General features: G+C 46.5%; 1 protein-coding gene across 2 annotated transcripts in view; it reads left to right on the forward strand.

Annotated features, from left to right (window-relative positions):
- Positions 1-22,307, forward strand: part of PRMT5 (protein arginine methyltransferase 5) — a 39,512-nt gene extending 17,205 nt beyond the window's left edge. The window contains exons 6-17 of one of the 2 annotated variants that reach the window (XM_087891682.1): positions 2,230-2,279; positions 2,360-2,523; positions 5,145-5,306; positions 7,022-7,099; positions 8,635-8,693; positions 11,487-11,609; positions 14,240-14,415; positions 17,750-17,859; positions 18,574-18,667; positions 19,395-19,511; positions 20,290-20,354; positions 21,924-22,307. In XM_087891682.1, the coding sequence (XP_087747808.1) occupies positions 2,230-2,279; positions 2,360-2,523; positions 5,145-5,306; positions 7,022-7,099; positions 8,635-8,693; positions 11,487-11,609; positions 14,240-14,415; positions 17,750-17,859; positions 18,574-18,667; positions 19,395-19,511; positions 20,290-20,354; positions 21,924-22,076 (1,351 nt within the window). In that variant the 3' untranslated portion in view covers positions 22,077-22,307. Of the gene's footprint in view, positions 1-2,229; positions 2,280-2,359; positions 2,524-5,144; positions 5,307-7,021; positions 7,100-8,634; positions 8,694-11,486; positions 11,610-14,239; positions 14,416-17,749; positions 17,860-18,573; positions 18,668-19,394; positions 19,512-20,289; positions 20,471-20,524 lie in introns of both variants that reach the window. The other variant, XM_087891683.1, reaches the window with a different exon arrangement.
- The last annotated feature ends 1,051 nt before the right edge of the window (positions 22,308-23,358 follow it).

Consider the following 23,358-nt stretch of genomic DNA (forward strand, 5'->3'; position numbering starts at 1 on the left):
CAGCGATTAAGGGAGTCACACGGTTGTTAAACAAATCTGGCTTCCCTCTTGACTTTGCTTTTCAAAAGGTCGAAAAAGGGGATCACATGATCCCAGGACGACTACGACCGTCATAAATCTGGTTTCCATAACTCTGAAAAACGGTCACGAGTCACTGTTTTTCGGTGCCGTCGTAACTTTGAACGGTCACTAAATGAACTTGTAAGTCGAGGTCTACTTGTTTTGAACGGTAAAATCAAGTTTCTCAGGAAGTTTGAACAGCTGCCGAGAGATAGTCCTTGACTTACGACCACAGTTGGGGACCAGAATTTCTCTTACTAGGCAAGGCCGCGATTAAGTGAGTCGCGCCCAATTTGATGACTTCTTCTTGGCCCGGTTGTTAAGTGAATCGCAAGGTTGTTAAGCGAATGCACCTTCTCCCCATTGAGTTAGGGTTAAGGTAGGTCGCAAATGGCAAACCCGTCACCCCGTGGTAAATAAAGACGGTCCTCGAGTTACAACAGTTCACTTAGTGACCTTTTGAAGTTACACCGGCATGGAAAAAAGTGACCTACGACCGTTTTTCACACTTACGACCATCTCAGCATCCCCATGGTCACGGGGTTTACATTTGGATGCTTGCCAACTGACTCATGGATTACAGCATCCCGGGATTGCGCGATCCTCTTTTGCGATCTTCGGACGAGCAAAAGTCGACGGGGAAGCCAGATTCACTTAACAACCTTGTGACTCACTGCAGTGATTCGCTTAACAAATGGCGGCCGGAAAGGGCGCAAAAGGGGGGGGGAACTCGCTTCGCAGACGTCTCGCTTAGCTGCCGAAATTTCATTGTGGCCGTAAGCCGAGGACCTCTTTTCTTTATTTTGAGCGTTTGCTCCGTCAAAGAAAAATGGCGCTCCTTTTTTTTTTTTTTGGCAGCTTTTAAAGGAAACCAAACAACAACAGCAACAAAATCTGTTACTATTGTGCAGATAGCTAAGTGGGGATAGCTTCCTTCCCGTTGTGAGTCATCTCCTGGCGACGGCACACCTCACTTGCTAATTTTTGCTACCCGCAATTAGCGACGGGAGAGGAAGGAAAGGGGGGGTGAATAACTTAGAGCAGGAGTCACCAACCTTTCGGACCTCGGACCACTAAATTCATAATTTTAAATCCCGTGGACCACTAATATGAATTTTTTTAAAAAGATAAATAGTATTTAGTGCAATATAAAAATGCAAATATTTTTCCTGTGGACTGTTAAGGATATTGTTGTTGTGTTACCAACCAGCAGAGTGTAGAGCACAGAGAAACGTTGCTGAGAGCAATGAATAAGAGATGTGTAAACTGGCTTATCAAAAGTTTACTTTATAGTGAAAAAAACAATCTCATAGTCTTTAAATCAATCCAAGTCTTTGCCAGTTAAATCAGTCCAGTGATACAAAAACTCTTCTTACCACACAAACAGTAGTTGGTTAGAATAACGAACTCAGTCTGGTAACAAACCACGATGGTAGCAGATCCATCTAATGATGATAGCACAATGAATAGCAACTCCACACACAAAATATTCTCACGGACCACCAATGGTCCACGGACCACTGGTTGGTGACCACTGACTTAGAGCAGGGATGTCAAACTCGACTTCATTGAGGGCGGCATCAGGGTTGTGTTTGACCTTCGGGGGGGCGGGGCCAGCTCGATGTCACTCATGTCGGGGGGGGGGCTGTGGTGGCCTGATCGCTCTGCCAGCAAAAACGGGCTCCCGAGCTCCGTTTTCGGTTGCGACGGCCTCCTGCAACCCTCTGCCAGCGAAAATGGAGTTCGAGAGGGCTGCGTGCAGCTGCGACAGCCTCCTGCAACTGTCTGCCAGCGAAAACAGAGTTTGGGAGGGTTGCGCGCACCTGCGACAACCTCCTGCAACCCTCTGCTAGTGAAAACAGAGTTCGGGAGGGCCGTGCGGGGCTGCGACAGCCTCCCGCAACCCTCTGCCAGTGAAAACGGGCTCCTGAGCTCCATTTTCGGCTGCGACGGCCTCCTGCAACCCTCTGCCAGTCAAAAGGAGACCCGGGGGCCGGTCCTTCGCTGTTTCCAGAGCGGCCAGATCTAAGCACCCCGCGAGCCGAATCCGGCTCGTGGGCCATGAGTTTGACCACCCCTGACTTAGAGAGAGACGAAGAGGTGGACAGACGCCGGTTTTCCAGCCTGCTGCCCCCCCCAAATTAGCGCCTTTTTTCTTTTTTTCCACAGGTGGCACAACTTCCGAACGTTGTGCGACTACAACAAGCGTGTGGCTGTGGGTAAGTGCCGAACTTCGATGTTCCGGGGCTCCGTTTCGATTCCTCCCCGTTGATAACTCTTTCCTGTCCTTTCTTGACAGCGCTGGAGGTGGGCCCGGACCTGCCGTCCAATCACGTCATTGACCGCTGGCTGGGCGAGCCAATCAAAGCAGCCGTTCTACCCACCAGCATCTTCTTAACCAATAAGAAAGGCTTCCCGGTGCTTTCCAAAATGCATCAGCGTCTCATCTTTCGCTTGCTTAAAGTAAGTCTCTCTCTCTCTCTCTCTCTCTCTCTCTCTCTCTCTCTCTCTCTCTCTCTCTCTCTCCCTCCCTCCCTCCCTCCCTCCCTCCCTCCCTCCCTCCCTCCCTTTTTATTTATTTATTCATTTATTTTTATATGCCGCCCTTCTCCGGAGACTCAGGGCGGCTTACAATGCGTTAAGCAATCGCCTTCATACTTTTGTATATTTATACGAAGTCAGCTTATTGCCCCCACAAACCGGGTCCTCATTTTATCCATCTTAGAAAGGATGGAAGGCTGAGTCGACCTTGAGCCTGGTGAGAATTGAACTCGCAGTAATTGCAGGCAGCTGGATGTTCAATGCTGCCTTAGTAGGAGGCATTAGCCTCCTATGCCACTCAGGCTCCCTCCCTTCCTCCCTCTCTCCCTCTCTCTTTCTCTCTCTTTTTGGGTTCATCCTCTTTCCGTTTTTCGACACCCGAATTCCGGTTCAGGTAGTCCTCGACTTACAACGTGTTCTTTAGTGAGTGTTCGAAGTTACAACGGCAGTGAAAAAATGTGACGGATGACCCTTTTTCACCTTTACGACCGTTGCGGCATTCCCGTTTGGAAGCTTAACAACTGGTTCATATTTACGACGGTCGCAGAGTCCCAGAGTCACCTGATCCCCTTTTGCGATTGTTTGACAAGCAAAATCAACGGGGGAACCAGATTCGTTTAATGACCGTGTTCCTAACTTAACAACGGCAGGGATTCCCTTAGCAATTGGGGCAAGAAAAGTCGTAAAATGGGGCAGAATTCCCTTAACAGGTTCTGTAAGGTTGAAGGTGCTGGTTATTACCTACAAAGCCCTTCATGGCCTAGGCCCGGGATATTTGTCGGACCCCCTGAAGCCAGCGACAATTCCCAATCGCCCGGTGCGTTCCCACAGACAGGGCCTCCTTAGGGTGCCGTCGGCCAGACAGTGTCGGCTGGCGACCCCGAAGGGGAGAGCTTTCTCTGTGAGCGCACCCACCCTCTGGAATCAACTTCCTTTGGAGCTCCGGATGGCCCCTGACCTTCGCTCGTTCCGACGCGATTTGAAGACCTGGTTTATTCCGCAGCCTGGACTGATGTGGGGGGGCTGTCTTAATGAATTTTCAATTGTTTTAAATTGGATTTTTAATTTTATATTGTCTTTTAATGAGGAACTGTGCATCTTTACCGTTGTGAGCCGCCCTGAGTCCTTGGAGATAGGGCGGTATATAAATTGCATTATAAATAAAATAAAATAAAATAAAATTTCTCACGTAGCGATGTCAATTCCGGACTCGATTGCGGTCGTAAATCGAGAACTTTACCTGCATTTTGAAACGACATGTCAGTCAGTGCAGGCTGGTGACCCCCAGGGGGAGGGCCTTCTCTGTGGGGGCACCTACCCTCTGGAATCAGCTGCCCCCAGAGATAAGGAGAATCCATGACCTCAGTGCCTTCCGCCGTGCCCTTAAAACCTTCTTTTTCCAGCAAGCCAAATTTATTTATATCTTTTAGCTGTATTTTAATATTTGTATTTGATGTTTTTACTTGGCTGTTCACCGCCCTGAGTCCTCAGGGAGAAGGGCGGTATACAAATTCAAAATAAAATAAAATAAAATAAAATAAAAGTTGGGGATGTAAAAGAGGGGACTGGCCCTTAACTGGCCTGCGTGACTCAGAAATAATCACCACGTCTCCGCTCACACCACATCAAGAAGAGACTGGACTGCCATCTATCAGAAACGGTGTAGGCCAGGGGTGCCAAACTCAATTTCATTGAGGGCCGCATCAGGCCTGTGGTTGACCTCGGCGGAGGGTGGGCGTGGCTGACTGGGTGGGTGTGGCCAACTGGGCAGGCGTAGCCAACCTGACACCACTCCCCAAACTGCTGGCATGTTTCCTCTTTGTATTGGGTAGACCGGGCCAAAGTGACGTGGGCCGACCCCTTAAATTTTCCAGGACGGCCCCGTGTTCGACACCCCTAGCGTAGGGTCTCCTGCTTCTGTGTGTGTGTGTGTGTGTGTGTGTGTGTCGGGGTGTTGGACTAAATGACCTACAACGGGGGTGTCAAACTCAAGGCCCGATGTGGTCGGATCTGGCCCATGCGGACCATCCTCGTCTACCCAATACGAAGAGGAAACATGCCAGCAGCTTGGGGAGTGGCTTGAAGTTGGCCACACCCACCCAGTTGGCCAAGCCTGCCCGGTTTCCCCCCCCCCCGAGATCAATCACAGCCCTGATGCTGCCCTCAATGAAATCTATACCGTGTTTCCCCGAAAATAAGACCTAGTCTTATATTAATTTTTGCTCCAAAAGACTCATTAGGACTTATTTTCTGGTTAGGTCTTATTTTGGGGGGGAATTAACGGTACTAAATGCACCCATCTGGCTGACAATCTTAACTGGGGCTTATTTTGGGAGTAGGGCTTATTGTCCAGAGCTATGGACAATATAAGCTGATGCTTATATATTACGAGTATCCTGAAAAATCATGCTAGGACTTATTTTCCGGTTGGGTCTTATTTTCGGGGAAACAGGGTATATTGAATCATGCCTCTTTTGCCAGAAGCCGTATTCGGACGTCTCAGGTCAACCCCTGTTTTTTTTTTTTTTCCCCCTCTCCTTCAGCTTGAGGTGCAGTTCATCATCACCGGAGCCCACCACCATCCAGAAAAGGAATTCTGCTCCTATTTGCAATATTTGGAGTATCTCAGCCAGAATCGTCCGCCTCCTTCTGCCTATGAGCTTTTCGCCAAAGGTTATGAAGATTACCTACAGTCTCCCTTGCAGGTGAGTCTTCCCTTCCTTGGGGGGGGGGGGGTGTTGGACAGAACCTCAAAAAGATTTGGCGTCCGGAATGTCTGAACGACAGGTAGTCCTGGTCCGATGGCCGTAATTAAATCCAAATATTTTTGTTGCTAAGCGAGACAATTCAGTGAATTATGCCACATTTTACAATCTTCCTTATAACGGTATGTCTAGTTCAGTGATGGCTAACCTTTTTAACCGTCGTGTGCCAAAAGTGGGGGGAGTGCGGGGGGAGCACGCATGCGTACCCACACCCATAATTTGATGCACTCCATGCATGCTTTTGCACTCCCCCTGTTTTTGGCACATGATGGCACATTGGGCCCGGTAAGCCCGTTTTTCGTCCTCCCCAGGCTCCAGAGGATTTCTTGACGCCTGGGGAGGGCGAAAACAGCCTTCCCCACCGTCCGGAGGCCGGAAACGGCCCATTTGCCGACTTCCGGTGGGACCGGAAGGCCCGTTTTTCGTTCTTCCCAGGCTCCAGAGCCTTTCTAGGAGCCTGGGGAGGGCAAAAACGGGCCTTCCCCACTCCCCGGAGGCTCTCAAACAGCTTGTTTCCCGACTTCCAGAAGGCCTGAAAATCAGCTGGAGCTGAGCTAGGGCGATGCTCGTGTGCCCACCGATATGGATTTAATGAAAAAGAAGGACTAGGGGTGACATGATAGCAGTCTTCCAATATTTGAGGGGCTGCCACAAAGAAGAGGGGGTCAAGCTATTCTCCAGAGCACTTGAGGGCATGATAAGAAGCAACGGATGGAAACTAATCAATGAGAAAAGCAACCTAGAACTAAGGAGAAATTTCCTGACACAACAATTAACCAGTGGAACAGCTTGCCACCAGAAGTTGTGGGTGCTCCAACACTGCAGGTTTTTAAGAAGAGATTGGACATCCGTTTGTCTGAAACAGTGTAGGGTCTCCTTCTTGGGCAGGGGGTTGGACTAGAAGACCTCCAAGGTCCCTTCCAACTCCGTTACTCTGTTATTTCTGTTCCTGGTTGCTAAATGACTCACTGCTACAGTTGTTAAATTAGCCAGACGGTTGTTTCATTGAACCTGACCTCCTCATTGATTTTGCTGGTCAGAAGGTCGCAAAATGGGATCTTGTGACCCCGGGACATTGCAACCGTCATAAATGTTGAGTCAGTTGCCAATGTCTGAATTTCGATCACATCACTGTGGGGGACGCTGCAATGGTTCTAAGAGTAAAAAACGGTCGTAAATTACATTTTTCAGTGCTGTCGTAATTTCAAACGGTCACTAAATGAATGGTTGCAAGTGGAGAACTGCCTGCATTCTCAATTATCTCAAATATTGATGGGGGATTGCATGGAGTGGTGCGGTGGGCTAGAGGTGGAGCTCGCCTCACAGTCAGGAGGCTGTGAGTTCGATCCTAGGTAGGGGCAGATATTTCTCTCTCTGGGCACAATGAGAAAATATATATCTGCTGAACAAAACTCCGCATTGGCGTCTGGAAGGGCATCCGGCCAGTAAACACTCTGCTAGCTCTATTCAGTTGCCCAGACTCCACCTCGTAAGGGATTATGGGGTCGTTAAATGATGATGATTGATGGGAATTGCATGCTTTGTCTCTCGGAGAAGTTGAATTCCCCTGTTGTGCTCTGGCCATTTGCTTCTTGACTGCTATGGTGGTTTATTCTGGATTCAAATTCTTCTCCTTGGTTCTTTGATCCCGACAGCCCCTGATGGACAACCTAGAATCCCAGACCTATGAAGTCTTCGAGAAGGACCCCATCAAATACTCCCAGTACCAACAGGTCAGTTGGCAAAGGGGCATTTGCTGAAATAACGAATGATCTATAAGACAGGCATGAAGCATTAAATGGAAGCTGATGGCTGAGAAAAGACAGGATCCGAGGGTTCTAGGTATAAGAAGGAAGGGGAGTTTGATCTAGTGGTTAAGGCGTCTGGCTAGAAACCGGAGACTGTGTTGTGGCTCCGTTGCCTGAGCCTGGGCTATCGACAGATGCAGACTCTGAAAGTGAGGGAGAGGAGTTGGCAAGGCCTCCCTCTCCAGGACCCTCCTCTCTGGCAATGCCTCCGGAGGACACCGAAGGCCAAAAGATAGGCTCAGAGCCAAGCACGTCCCCGCAGCCACAGGTGGACAGCGACGAAGGAGATAAGTGCTGGCTGGACCCTCGGCAGAGGCACAGGGAGAAGCGTGCGCAGCAGAGGGGAAGGCGTGCCAGAGATTAGCTGAGTCACTGGACCACACCCCACAGGGTATAAATGTGGGTGTGGTGGCCGGTTCAGTTTGTGACGAGCAAAAACTAGAAATAATCCATGATCTCTGCGTTACTGAACTTCTGCTTGCCTTGTTGGACTGCATTTGGACTAATCCTTGTATTGCGGAAACTTTGCCTGCTTTATCGGAATGCTTGCAGTCTAATCTTTGTTTTGTGTGAGTAAAGTCTGAATTGGCAGCTAGCCACTGGGTTGCTGCCAGCTTTATCTTCAAAGATTTTGTCGTGTGGCTTATTAACTCCGGGCCGTCTGTGGGGGTGCGTGTGTGGGACGGGGACAGAACAGACTGTGAGTTCTAGTCCCATGAAAGCAAACTGGAGGACTTTCAGCCAATCAAAAGGAGACATGCCCTAAGCATGAAAGCCGACTGGGTGTCACCAGGTGACTGTGAATTCTAGCCCCAACCTTAGGAATGGAACACAGCTGGGTGTGACTTTGAGCCCATCACCAGGTGACTATGAGTTCTAGTCCCACCTTAGACATGAAACATAGCTGGGTGACTTTGGGGCGATCACCGGGAGACAGTGAATTCTAGTTCTGCCTTACACATGAAAGCTGGCTGACTTTGGGACGATCACCAGGAGACAGAGAGTTCTACTCCTGCCCTAGACATGAAATACGGCTGGGTGACTTTGAGCCAATCACTAGGTGACTGTGAGTTCTAGCCCTGCCTTAGACATGAAACACGGCTGGGTGACTTTGGGACAATCACCAGGAGATGATGAGTTCTAATCCTGCCTTAGGCGTGAAAGTCAACTGGATGACTTTGAGCCAGTCACTAGGTGACTGTGAGTTCTAGTCCTGCCTTAGACATGAAACACGGCTGGGTTACTTGGGCCAATCACCAGGTGACCGAGTTCTAGTTTTGCCTCAGGCATGAATGCCAGCTGGGTGACTTTGGGCAGTCACCAGCTTCTTGGATGAGAAGCGAAACTGCTTCAAAGAAAAACCAGAATGTCCAGTTGCCTCTTGAAAAAAGCATCTTTGGATTTCCTTCGCTTGTAGATGGGGAAAACTAAAGTTGTCGTGTTGCTTCTTTCCGTTTCAGGCGATCTACAAGTGCCTCTTGGACCGAGTTCCCGACGAGGAGAAAGATACTAATGTCCAGTGAGTAGGAACCCCAACGTGGAGGGTGTGTGTGTGTGTGTTGGGGGGGTGGGATGTCACAATCCTTGGACGCAGATTGACAAGAGTTACAAGATACATCTGCCTTGTTCTTTGGTGCGTTGCAATCTCCCTAGAACATTCTACCAAGTAGTCGTCAGCTTACGACCATCGTAGAGCCTGCCCGTCCCGGTCGTAAATTGTGACGGTTGTAAAACCGTCAAGTTTTGCAACCCTTTTTGCAGCGGTCATTAAGCAAATCCACGGTCATTAAGCCAATGCCGCTGGGGTCAATTGAACCAGTGGTTTGCTGTTAATCATGTTAATATGCGGTCATGTGTCCCCCAGCCAATGGCTGTAAAGGCGGGGCTGGTTGCCAAGCAACTGGGTTGTAGTCACGTGACTGCGGGAGACAACCTTCAGATCTTCCAATATAAGCATCTCCTCTCTGGTAAGTCCGTCATAACTTCGAGCGGTTGCTAAGCAACCAGTCGCAAGTCAAGGAGTTGAATGTCAAGAATGAAGGTAGTTCTTAACAACCACATTGGAAAGTTCAAAATGTTGTGGTTCACTGGATCTTGCTCCAATTTACAACCATTTTTTGCCACTGTTGTGAATCTGGCTTTTCCCCCCCACTGGCTTGGCTTGTCAGAAGCTCCTTAGGAAAGTTGGAAATGACAATCCGGCACCTCCGGGTGGTTGCAACCAACCACCGTAAATACGTGACAGTTGTCACCCAAAGTTGAATCACATGACTGGGTGTGTTACAATGGTCATAAGTGTGAGGACTGGTCATATGTCCCTTTTTCAGCACCTTTGAACAACAGTCATGAAACGAACGGTGGTGAGTCTGTAATAAGCTGCAAAGCAAGGATATTACCGGTAGCCCTCAGCTTATAACAGTTCATTTAGGGACCGTTCCAAGTTACAACGATCCTGAAAAAGGTGACTTATGCCTGTGTTTCACCTTTAACGGACCATTGCAGCAGCATTCCCGACAGTCGTGTGCTCAATCTTCAGACTCCTGGCAACTGACTCACATTTACGACGGTTGGCAGTTGCCCCCCCCCTCCCCAGGGTCCCGTGATCCCCTTTTTCCGACCTTCTGACTTAACTAACCGAGTCAATAGGGAAGCCAGGTTCCCTTAACGAACGTGTGACTCGCTCAACGACGGCAACGATTCGCTTCACAACTTTGACAAGACAGGTCGTAAAAATGGGGGCCGTCATTCGCTGAACCGCTGTCTTCGCTGAGCAATGGAAATTTTGGGCACCATCGTGGTCGTACGTCGAGGATTATTACCCGTATTCCCTCCCCGCTTATAACCGGTCTTTGGAACCAGGCATCAAACCGCACAAATCCGTTATAAGTTTTCGCGGCGGGTGTCAGATTCCCGAGACAAACCCATTTAAAATGCAGCTTGGCAGAAACTGCAGGGGTGAAATGCTACCGGTTCGGCCCGGTTTGCCCAAACCGGTAGTAAAAAATGCTTTAAAAAAGTAAAAAAAAAAAAGGTTCCCACGATCCCGCAACACAGCTGATTGTCACAGCTGACAACTGTGACAATCAGCTGTTCCGTGCGATCCTCAGAACCTTTTTTAAAAAACTTTTTTAAAGCATTTTTTTTACTACCGATTCGCCCGAACTGGTAGTAAAAAAAATGGTTTAAAAATGCTTTAAAAAAGTTTTTTAAAAAGTTGGCCATGCCCCCCCCAGTCACATGACACCCTCCCCCCCAAGGCCACACCCACAGAACCGGTAGAGAAAGTTTTGGAATTTCACCGCTGGCAGAAACCACATTGCGGAGGTCGCCTTTTTTAATGACAATTCGCTTTCAAGCGCATAACGCAAGGCTCCTTTCCACGGAGGGAGACCAGCCCCTTGTTCGGCTGTCGGTGCTCGTTCGCACGGCGGGTGGGCGGGCTTTCTTTGATTGTGAGCGGAGACACACTTTCTGGCGGCGCGACAATAGCGCGTTTTCCAGCTGGGCTCCATGGGGTTTTTGTTTTTTTAAATACGGATTGCTCCCAGCGGGCACCAGCTTAGCCTGGCACTAATTATAGACAACGGCCTGTTTTTTGTTTTTTTTTTGTCGTCTCCGGGTTCCATTTGTTCTGACCTAGGCTTCCTGAGACAGTAAAAAGCACATGATTAGTCCCAAAAAAACCTCTTTTTATTTCAACGGATGTTAATTCTGTTCATTCAGACCCCGTAATGAGTCACAAATAGTTTATAAAAGAGTCCGACAGAAAGTCTGCCCCAGTCCTTCGGGATACGGCTGATAAGCACCCATCTTTATCTCCCTTGACACGCTGCCAAAGACCTAATTGGCAATTAGCTTTTCAAGGCCACACGGAGCACAGAGTCAAAATGGAGCTTCAAAATTTAAACCAACCAGAGTGAACAAAGTTGCTTCCTGCAAAGGCTCACATGCCTTTTCTCCTCCTTTATTTCGTATGGGAAGGGCCAATCATCCCCAAGCCTTACTTCCGAGTCGCCCCTTTTGTCCTAACTGTTCTTGCCTTCTGGCAGCTCTGCACATGCGCACACTGGGAACAGGCTCCCCCTGTTCCTTTGCCTCGCTGATGTCCGACTCTGGAGGCTCCGGAGGCAGCACATAACTCTGCCTCCGACACAGAGCCCTCATCCGAGCCTTCCCCAGACTCCAGGACTGGCCCATGTTCCTCCCCAGCCTCCTCACTGTCTGACTCTGCTGCCAGCTCCGCAGGCTGCCGGCGGACCACAACAGCATTTCTCATGTCTCCCCTTTGCTTTTGCCCCCCCCCAACCCGCAGGGTGGTGATGGTGTTGGGGGCTGGGAGGGGTCCTCTTGTCAACGCCTCCCTCCGAGCGGCCTGCCAGGCCAAACGACGCGTCAAGATTTACGCCGTGGAGAAGAACCCCAATGCTGTGGTGACGTAAGTTGGTTCTCACCTGCTGTGGACTCGTCCTTGGCAATGAAGCTCTGGAGGGTGGGAGGGGGAGGAATCGCCCTACAGATGTCATTGTGCATTGAAGAATTGTTTTGGTGTAGAGCCACTTTGGTCTAGGGGCTAGAAGCCAGGAGACTGGGAGTTCTAGTCCCGCCTTAGTTACAAATGCTGGCTAGATGATTTTCGGCCAATTACCAGGAGCCTGGGAGTTCTACTCCTACTTTAGGCAGGAAAGCCATTAGATGACTTTTGGGCCAATTACCACGAGCCAGTCTAGTTCTAGTTCCGCCTCGGTCACAAATGCTGGCTAGATGACTTTGGGCCAATTACCAGGAGACTGGGAGTTCTAGTCCCACTTTAGGCAGGAAAGACACTGGGTGACTGGGCCAATCACCAGGAGACTGGGAGTTCTAGTCCCACTTTAGGCAGGAAAGACACTGGGTGACTGGGCCAATTACCACGAGACTGGGAGTTCTAGTCCAGCCTCAGTCACAAATGCTGGCTAGATGACTTTCGACAAATTACCAGGAGACTGGGAGTTCTAGTCCCACTTTAGGGAGGAAAGCCGTTACATAACTTTGGGCCAATTACCACCAGCCAGTCTAGTTCTAGTTCCGCCTCAGTCACAAATGCTGGCTAGATGACTTTGGGCCAATTACCAGGAGACGGGGAGTTCTAGTCCCACAGTAGGCAGGAAAGCCACTGGGTGACTTTGGGCCAATTACCACGAGACTGGGAGTTCTAGTCCCGCCTCAGTCACAAATGCTGGCTAGATGACTTTGGGCCAATTACCAGGAGACTGGGAGTTCTAGTCCCACTTTAGGCAGGAAAGCCACTGGGTGACTTTGGGCCAATTACCACGAGACTGGGAGTTCTAGTCCCGCCTCAGTCACAAATGCTGGCTAGATGACTTTGGGCCAATTACCAGGAGACTGGGAGTTCTAGTCCCACTTTAGGCAGGAAAGACACTGGGTGACTGGGCCAATCACCAGGAGACTGGGAGTTCTAGTCCCACTTTAGGCAGGAAAGACACTGGGTGACTGGGCCAATTACCACGAGACTGGGAGTTCTAGTCCAGCCTCAGTCACAAATGCTGGCTAGATGACTTTCGACAAATTACCAGGAGACTGGGAGTTCTAGTCCCACTTTAGGCAGGAAAGACACTGGGTGACTGGGCCAATCACCAGGAGACTGGGAGTTCTAGTCCCACTTTAGGCAGGAAAGCCGTTAGATGACTTTGGGCCAATTACCACAAGACTGGGAGTTCTAGTCCCGCCTCAGTCACAAATGCTGGCTAGATGACTTTCGACAAATTACCAGGAGACTGGGAGTTCTAGTCCCACTTTAGGCAGGAAAGCCATTACATAACTTTGGGCCAATTACCACCAGCCAGTCTAGTTCTAGTTCCACCTCGGTCACAAATGCTGGCTAGATGATTTTGGCCCAATTACCAGGAGCCTGGGAGTTCTAGTCCCACTTTAGGCAGGAAAGCCATTAGATGACTTTGGGCCAATTACCACGAGATTGGGAGTTCTAGTCCCGCCTCAGTCACAAATGCTGGCTAGATGACTTTCGACAAATTACCAGGAGACTGGGAGTTCTAGTCCCACTTTAGGCAGGAAAGCCATTACATAACTTTGGGCCAATTACCACCAGCCAGTCTAGTTCTAGTTCCGCCTCGGTCACAAATGCTGGCTAGATGATTTTGGCCCAATTACCAGGAGCCTGGGAGTTCTAGTCCCACTTTAGGCAGGAAAGCCATTAGATGACTTTGGGCCAATTACCACGAGATTGGGAGTTCTAGTCCCGCCTCAGTCACAAATGCTGGCTAGATGACTTTCGACAAATTACCAGGAGACTGGGAGTTCTAGTCCCACTTTAGGCAGGAAAGCCATTACATAACTTTGGGCCAATTACCACCAGCCAGTCTAGTTCTAGTTCCGCCTCGGTCACAAATGCTGGCTAGATGATTTTGGCCCAATCACCAGGAGCCTGGGAGTTCTAGTCCCACTTTAGGCAGGAAAGCCATTAGATGACTTTGGGCCAATTACCACGAGATTGGGAGTTCTAGTCCCGCCTCAGTCACAAATGCTGCCTAGATGACTTTCGACAAATTACCAGGAGACTGGGAGTTCTAGTCCCACTGTAGGAAGGAAAGACACTGGGTGACTGGGCCAATCACCAGGAGACTGGGAGTTCTAGTCCCACTGTAGGCAGGAAAGACACTGGGTGACTGGGCCAATCACCAGGAGACTGGGAGTTCTAGTCCCACCTTAGGTAGGAAAGCCAGCTGGGTGACTTTTGACGAATCACTCTTTCTCAGCCCAACCCACCCACCTCCCAGGGTTGTTGTTACGGGGAAAACAGGAGCAAAGCTGGCTGAAGGATTCTGGGAGTTGAAGTCCACAAATCTTAACGTCCCCAAGGTTGAGAAACACTGTCTCTCATCCTTTCTGCGTCTTGCTTCTGAGGAATGGAAGATATTTAATATTTAATATTTAATATTAGTCTGCTCTGCGGGGCAGTTTTGCACCGGAGAGAGTCTTCCACGTGATCAAGGAAATGAGCCCGTCTCGCGTGTCTTGATGTCTTCCCGCCTTCTTCTTTTCCTTCAGGCTGGAGAGTTGGCAGTACGAGGAATGGGGGTCCCAGGTGACGGTGGTCTCCTGTGACATGCGTGAGTGGGAGGCCCCCGAAAAAGCGGATCTGATGGTATCAGAACTGCTGGGCTCCTTCGCTGACAATGAGCTGTCCCCAGAGTGTCTGGACGGGGCGGAACATTGTCTCAAAGGTAAGTCGTAAGAGACAAAAGCTTTGAAAAATATTTAGAATATCTATATACAGGTAGTCCTCAGTTTACGACCATAATTGGAAGCAGAATTTCCACTGCTGAGTAAGGCAGTTGTTAAGTGAATCATGCCCAATGTTATTTTATTTTATTTTATTTTATTATTTTATTTTATTTTATTATTTTATTTTATTTTATTATTTTATTATTTTATTTTATTTCATTTTTTATTTTATTTTATTATTTTATTTATTTTATTTTATTATTTTATTTATTTTATTTTATTATTTTATTTTATTATTCTTGTTTTATTTTATTTTTTAATTTTATTTTTCATTTTATGTTATTTATTTTATTTTATTTTAATTGTTTTATTATTTGTTTTATTTGTTATTTATTTTAGATTTTATTTAATTTTCCATATTTTTCATTTTTCATTTTATTATTTTGTATTTTTATATTTTATATATTTTTCATTTTGTTATGCTGTTGTTTTTTTTTCTTTTAATTGTTGTATTGTATTGTATTGTATTATTTATTTTATTTTAATTTGTTTACCTTTTTTTTCTTTATTTTGTTTTTCATTTCGTTTTATTTATTTTTCATTCCTTTTTTTAATGTTTCATTTTATGTTATTTTCTTTCTTTTAATTGTTTTTTTTATTGCATTATATTATAATATGTATTATTCATATTATTTATTGATTGCATTTTATTTTTTTTACTTATTTCTTATTTTATTTATTTTTCATTTTTTTAAAAAAAAAATAATAATTAAATTTATTGACTGCCCATTTTACCACTGAGTAATTCTGGGCAGTTTACAATCTTGACCTTTTCTGCCATGGTTCTTAAGTGAATCCACCACGGTCATTAATTGAATCACTGGATTGTTAACGTGAATCTTAAATGGCTCGTGCGATAAGTTGTCGCCGGGGCGGGAGTTTATTTTATTATGTTATTAATTTATTATTGATTCTCTTTATTAGTTTTATGGTTTTTTAATTATTCTTTATATTTAATATATATATATAAATATATATATTTTATATATTCTTGTAAGCCGCCTTGAGTCACCATATGCGAATAGGCGGCAATATAAATTCCCAAATAAATAAATAGTAAATAAATCTGCCTTCCCACATTGCATTTGTCAGAAGCCAGCTGACTACAAGTGATAATCGTACAACCCCAGCATATTGCAACTGTCACAAATAACATGCTAGTTGCCAAACATTTTTTTTATATATATAGTTTTGATTACATGACCTTGGGGATGCTACAATGGTTGTAAGTCACTTTTTCCCCCCCAACTTTGAACGATCACTAAAATGAATGGTGGAAGACTACCAGGGGTGAAATGCTACCGGTTCAAGCCGGTTCGCCCAAACTGGTAGTAAAAACTGCTACTGGTTCGCCAAACCAGTAGATCTGGATCGGGATGCCCTGCGCACAGTCACCCACGCCCTCGTCACTTCCCGGCTGGACTATTGTAATGCTCTCTACATGGGGCTCCCCTTGAGGAGCACCCGGAGGCTCCAGCTGGTCCAGAATGCAGCCGCGCGAGTAATAATGGGGGCGACTCGTCGCTCCCATGTAACATCCATCTTGCGCGAGCTGCACTGGCTCCCGGTGGTCTTCCGGGTGCGCTTCAAGGTGTTGGTTACCACCTTTAAAGCGCTCCATGGCTTAGGACCTGGTTATCTACAGGACCGCATTCTGCCACCGATTGCCTCCCACCGACCGATACGCTCCCACAGAGAGGGCCTCCTCAGGGTGCCGTCAGCCAAACAGTGTAGGCTGGTGACCCCCAGGGGGCGGGCCTTCTCTGTGGGGGCCCCGGCCCTATGGAATGAACTGCCCCCCGGACATACGAAGGATCCGCGACCTCCGTGCCTTCCGTCGCGCTCTGAAGACCCTATTATTCCAGCAAGCTGGTCTGACAGGATAAAGGTTTTTTAAATCGGGTTTTGATAGGGGTTTTAAAATGATCTTAGTTGGATGTTTTAAACTTGGCCGAATGATTGAATTATTTTAATAAGCTTTTAATTTTTGTTGTACATTGTTTTTACCTTGGCTGTTCACCGCCCTAAGTCCCTCGGGAGAAGGGTGGTAAACAAATATAATAAACTAACTAACTAATTAAACTAACTAAACCGGTAGTAAAAAATGCTACTGGTTCTCCAAACCAGTAGTAAAAAATGCTACTGATTCTCCAAACCGGTAGTAAAAAATGCTACTGGTTCGCCGAACCGGTAGTAAAAAATTCTACTGGTTCGCTGAACCAGTAGTAAAAAATGCTACTGGTTCTCCAAACCGGTAGTAAAAAATGCTACTGGTTCTCCAAACCGGTAATAAAAAATGCTACTGGTTCTCCAAACCGGTAGTAAAAAATGCTACTGGTTCTCCAAACCGGTAGTAAAAAATGCTACTGGTTCGCCGAACGGGTAGTAAAAAATGTAAAAAAAAAACAAAAAAAAACCCAGCTCTGACGATCAGCTGAGCGACGCACGATCGTTGGAACTTTTTTTTTCTTACTTTTTTAGCATTATTTTACTACCGGTTCAAAAAAAAATGCTAAAAAAGTAAGAAAAAAAGTTCCGACAATCGCGCGTCGCTCAGCTGATCGTCAGAGCCTCTTTTTTTTCTTCTTCTTTTTTTTTTTTACATTTTTTACTACCCATTCGGCGAACCAGTAGCATTTTTTACTACCGGTTCGGAACCGGTAGTTAAAAAGGCTTTTAAAAGTAAAAAAAAAAAGTTGTGACGATCACGTGTCGCTCAGCTAATCGTCGGAGCCATTTTTTTAACTTTTTTAAAGCATTTTTTTACTACCTATTCGCCCGAGCCGGTAGTAAAAAAAAATGCTTTTAAAAGGTTAAAAAAAAGGTTCTGACGATCGTGCAGCACAGCTTTGATCGCGGGAGCCCTTTTTTTAACCTTTAAAAGCATTTTTTTTACTACCTATTCGCCGGAGCTGGTAGTAAAAAATGCTTTTAAAAAGTTTTTAAAAAGGCTTCCCACGTGTGCCACATCTTAATACCCCCCCCACGCGCTGTTCTACTTACCTTCCCAAGCCTCCTTTTGGTGCACACTGCATGCGCGCAACTTGTGTTTGGTGTGCGTCATGCATGCACGCGCAGTGCGTATTTGGCACATGCGCAGCCAGCAAACCGGTAGTAAACCAGTTCAGATTTCACCACTGAAGACTACCTGTACTTAAAAAGATGCAGTAAACCGGCTGGAAGATCTGTTGGTTAGCTGAACCAGGCAGGTTCAAAGTCCTGTTAATAATGGTGAGTGACTGATAATTTCTTTGATTTGTTCCCCCTGCACAGAGGGAGGGGTGAGCATCCCCCATCACTACACCTCCTTCTTGGGTCCCATCTCATCCTCAAAGCTCTACAACGAAGTACGGGCCTGTCGTGAGAAGGATCGCGATCCAGAGGTGAGGTTTCCTGCGTCCTCCTAAAAGTGTTCTTTGCTGAAAAGAAATCAGCAGAGGAAGAAGTTAAAATCTTGCTCTCTTGAAAGAAAGAAAGAAAGAAAGAAAATAAGGCTTTTCCTAACAACAACAACAACAAAAAAAACAAGTATGCAGTGTACGTCAGGTTTAAATTCCTAAAATTGATTAATGTCCAAATGCTGTGTACGTACACCAAATAATCGAAGTTATCTGAGTTAAAATAACCTTCGGTTAAAATCTCGTGTTATGTGATTACATCCATGTAATCAAATTTACTTACTTGTCATCAAATGTCCTGACTTAGATCCACCCTTTAGATTTACAGGACACCCTGAAAAGTTTTTGAAGTTAATCTTATTAATGATACAAAAAATGAATCACCTGCAGTATACAAAATCAAACCCACATTCCACTCTCCACGTGGAAGAGAAACGATTGCAAACTTTTAATTTGATTCTCAGAAAGAAAAAGACATTGGAACCTTCATATATATATATATATGAAGGTTCCAATGTCTATATATAAAATTGTCTATATATAAAATTGGGAACGGCATCTTCCAGTAGCACTGATGATGTTCCCTAGCTGGGTCGTGAAACATCTGCAAGAAAACAGCCACACTCAGAGAGCACCAAGGACCCCACGTAGCATTTTTAAATCTGATTCTATTTTATTTCCTTTTTTTTTCCTTCCCAGGCTCAATTTGAAATGCCCTACGTTGTTCGCCTTCACAACTTCCACCAGCTAGCACCCCCAAAAGCTTGTTTCTCCTTCAGACACCCCAATCCAGGTAGGAACATTTTGGAGAGCAAAATACCGATTCGAAGTTATGGAAAGGAAGCTAAACTACCGCATTTTTCAGAGTATAAGATGCACCTTAGTTTTTGGGGAGGAAAATAAGAAAAAAAAAATCTGCCTCTGCCTAACCAGCATCCATCGGTATTCATCTGGTTAGCGTCCTGTCAGTGTGTGAGAGAGTTGAGGGCTGTTTGGAAACTGAAACAGTATTTGCTGTGTGTGCAACAAGGAGACAGTTTGGAGCCTGGGCGTGGCTTAGCTTTAGCTCTGAGCCTGTGCTGAGACTAGTCTGCTGCTCAAAACTGAAAGTGAAACTCCTCTCCTCTGCTTGTGTTTTGCTTGTATTTACTACCACGTTGGAAAACCTGCTTTTGGTATTGTATATTTACTTCATGCGTTATATTATATATAAAGAGAAGTTATTGAATCCTGCTGAATCAGTGACTTGTGTGTGCTTTCTGGACGTGATTGCTGCAGCAAACTCTTGACACGTCCTTGCAGCAAATAGCGAACAGCCAGGTCAGCTTCAGCACATTATTGCAGCCTGATTCAGCACGAGCAGCTGATTGGCGGGTGGATGGGCCTCCTGGAATACCTCTCCTAATCAGCTGTTCCAGGCTGTAGGGATTGCCACAGACCATCGTCACTTCCGTGCCTCGCGTTTTTGGTTACATTCAGTGTATAAGATGTACCCAGATATTGTCTTTTCTCTCTCGCAGACCCACTCAAGGACAACAACCGTTACCAAACGCTGGAATTCCAGGTGGACGTGAATACGGTGCTTCACGGCTTCGCTGGATACTTTGAGACCACGCTCTACGGAGACATCACACTCAGTACGTGGACAGGAGCCTCAGATGGGAGAGGAAGAGTGTGCCCTTCTCCTTCGTTATTTATTAAAATTTAGACGCCGCCCGTCTCGCTATCCAAAGTGACTCTGGGCGGTTTACGATGTACTAAAAGCAGAAACATAAAAAGGATTAAAATTAGAGGGATTAAATACAGACTAATAACCGCGTGGTGCGGTGGCCTAGAGATGGAGCTCTCGCCTCACAATCAGAAGGCTGTGAGTTCGATCCTAGGTAGAGGCTGATATTTCTCTCTCCGGGCATAATGAGAATATATATCTGCTGAACAAAACTCTGCATTGGCAACAGGAAGGGCATCTGGCCAGTAAAGACTCAGCTCCATTCAGTTGCCCTGATTCAATCCCGCAAGGGATTACGGGGTTATTAAGCGACGAGAAAAAAATATATAGACTAAAAACCACAGGCTCGAGTGGAGAGAGAGAGAGAGAGAGAGAGAGTGTCTGATCGACAAGCTCAGCATCTTATCCACTGAGCCACAGCACCCCTTATCTTCTTTACTAGACCATGATTGGTGGTATTATATGCCTGATGCATCTCCATTAGGGCCATGCCAATCGGCAAAGCCAGATTTTAAGGCGTATCTGGAAGGCCAGAAACGTGGGAGCGGCTGGAAAATATTCCAAAGGGAAAATATCCCAAAGGGGCCGATGGCAGAAATTTTAGTTTGCCTTGATGCTGCTGAATACAATAATGATAATAATAATTCTCTTTTTTTCCCCCCCTCTCTCCCCATTCCTCTTTATAGGTATTCGGCCTGAGACTCATTCACCTGGCATGTTTTCATGGTTCCCTATTTTTTTCCCCATTAAGGTAAGTCTTTGTTTAAAAACAAAAACTTCCCTGCCTGAGAACAAACTACCTGTTGGAAGTACGGTATTTGAGGATTTTTCACCAAGGGAAACTACAACAAAGCAAAATATATACAGGTAGTTCTCGACTTAATGACCATAACAGAGCCCAAAATTGCAAAATATATACAGGTAGTTCTCGACTTAATGATCATAACAGAGCCCAAAATTTATGTGGTTAACTAAGACATTGGCTAAGTGAGTTTTGCCCCATTTTATGACTTTTCTTGCCACAGTTCTTAAGTGAAGAAGATGCTGGCAGCAACCGGTATCAATCATCAGCACCAGTCAATTATAATTGAGATACATTTTTAAATGTTCAGTTGACTTCAGTTTCATGTTTAATGCAGTGGTGAAATCCAATTTTTTTTACTACCGGTTCTGTGGGCGTGGCTTGGTGGGTATAGTGTGGCTTGGTGGGCCTGGCAGGGGAAGGATACTGCAAAATCTCCATTCCCACCCCACTGCAGGGGAAGGATACTGCAAAATCCCCATTCCCTCCTCCCTCCTGAGGGAAGGATATTGCAAAATCTCCACCTTGGGCCAGCTAGAGGTGGTATTTGCTGGTTCTCCGAACTACTCAAAATTTCTGCTACTGGTTCTTCAGAACCTGCTGGATTTCACCCCTGGTTTAATGAATAAGAGAGAATAATAATAATAATAACAACAACAATAATAAGAATAATACCACCAATAATGGTCTAGTAAAGAAGATAAGAACGATAAATAATACTGCGTGGATAAATATACATAGACATTCGACAGCACTGAGAATTAGGTGTTCAGCAGATATTTTTAAAATATCTGAGTTCCTGCAACATCTCTACTCCTGTACAGAAGGAAACATGTTGGCGGGACTGACTGTGGGGTGTTGTGGCCCGTCAGCGGCCTGTGCGGATTGTAGCTGACTCTGACAGCGAGGAGGCTGGTGTGGTGTTGCGCCAGCAGCCTGTGCAGCTGGTACTCGAATCGGACAATGAGGAGGCTGGAGAAAATGTGGTGCCAGAGGCAGGGATTCAGCCAGGGCCTTCAGAACCTCCAGAAGCTCCTTTAAGTGAAGAGGACGAAGAGGAGGAGCCTGTTCTCAATGCACGGGCGCGCAGAGCGGCCAAAAAGCAGGAGTGGCTCCTCAGGAGGAGGTGTCCTCAAGAGTAAGGCTTGGGGCTAATTGGCCACTCCCTTAGTCTATTTAAGGAGGAACACCAACTGAAGCAAGTTGTAGGGAACAACTTTAGTCCACTTTACTTCGCGTTTGGAGTCTCTGCAAATTGCTTCTGGGCTTTCTGCCAACTTTAGTAAGATTGTGATTATTTTATCTTTGGTTTCTTGTAGGCTGTTAAGAAAGTTTATTAACAGCCTTTGTTTTGATAAAGACGGAGTTATTATAGTAGATTAAGTTTTGTACAAACTTTGTGTGTGTGCTGCGTTCTTTGGGGTCCGTAGCTGGGGCAGAACATGGGGTGGTGTTTATTTAGCTCAGAATGATTCTGCTGCTATTAATGGTGTCTTTCCCCATCTCACCCACCTCCAGCAACCCATGAGCGTGCAGGCGGGCGAGAAGATCCGAGTGGCCTTCTGGCGTTGCAGCAACTCTAAGAAAGTGTGGTACGAGTGGGCTGTGGTTTCCCCGATGTGTTCGGTCATCCACAACCCCACGGGACGTTCCTACACCATTGGACTGTGAGCAAGAGTTCCGTCCGTCCCGTCCCGTCCCGTTGCTCCGGCCCCGAGACGCGAGGAAGTTTCTTCCGTTTTGCACTCGGACAAGAGAGAGACTGATTTTTCTACGCAGAGTCACAAGGTCTTCAACATTTGCTGAGCGCAGGTTGGGGCAAAGTCTTTGGCTTGGCTGTCTTCCACCTGCCTCGATCATGTTTTTCGGTCGGTGAAATTTCAATAAAATTGCTGAAATGTGTCTCGGTCGCTGCTGTCGTGGCCTGCCAGCAGCCAGCAGATTCGGACACTGAGGAGGTTGGGGAGGAACATGGGCCAGTCCTGGAGTCTGGGGAAGGCTCTGTGTTGGAGGCAGAGATGGGGCCAAGGCCGCATGATAGCTATCAGCTGCCTTTGGAGTCAGACATCAGTGAGGCAGACGAACAGCTGGAGCCTGTTCCTAGTGTGTGAATGTGTAGAGTTGCCTAATAAAGCGAACAGCTAAGGAACAAGGGTTGACTTGGGAGTAAGGCCACAGGTGGACGATGAATGGCTCCTTCCATAGGGAATAAAAGGGGAGCGAAAGGGGAGAGGTGTTTGCAGGAGGCAATTAGTTTGCTTAATTGGTTTGTGACTCTTCAAGACTCCTTGTCAAGTTTTGAAGATATCGGCTTGGCAGCTGTCCAAGCTAGATAAGATCTGTGGCTGTAAATTCACCCTTGAAAGATTTTGCTGAATGTGAATGAGAGAAATTCACAGTAACTTCATAAAAAGGGAGTTTTGTCGGGATAAGGAGTCTGCTTCGTGGTTTGGGGAAGCCTAGGTCAAAACAGCTACTACCCCAAAGAAACAAGGACTTGGGGCAGCGTTTTCTTTTCAGAGGAAAAAAACATACAAATTTTCTACAGGATGCTGCGTTTCCCAGAAGTTCATCTGGGTGTCTTTATTAAACTCGTCCATATAGGTAAGTCCTTGACTTAAGACCATGTGTTTACCAACCTTTCTAAGGTACGATGGTGATGAAAAAAAGGGACGAACAGTCCTCGCACTTAACGACTGTCACTGGGTCCTCGTGGTCACGGGATCAATACGGTGATTGCATTACTTAGCAACCTAAGTCCCAGTCCCAACTGTGTGGTTGTAACTCAAGGACTATCCATACAGGATAGGCCTGTTCGGTAGAAACCCCCACATTCAGAGAAATACATACAGGTACTCCTCGATTTACAACCAAAATTGATCTCAAAATTTCTGTGATTAAGTGAGCCACGGTTCACTTGTTAAATGAGTTTTGCCCCATTTTATGACTTTTC

The sequence above is a fragment of the Pantherophis guttatus genome, chromosome 4 (assembly GCF_059756535.1).
Source record: "Pantherophis guttatus breed Tessera chromosome 4, ASM5975653v1, whole genome shotgun sequence".
Classification (NCBI taxonomy): Eukaryota; Metazoa; Chordata; class Lepidosauria; order Squamata; family Colubridae; genus Pantherophis; species Pantherophis guttatus.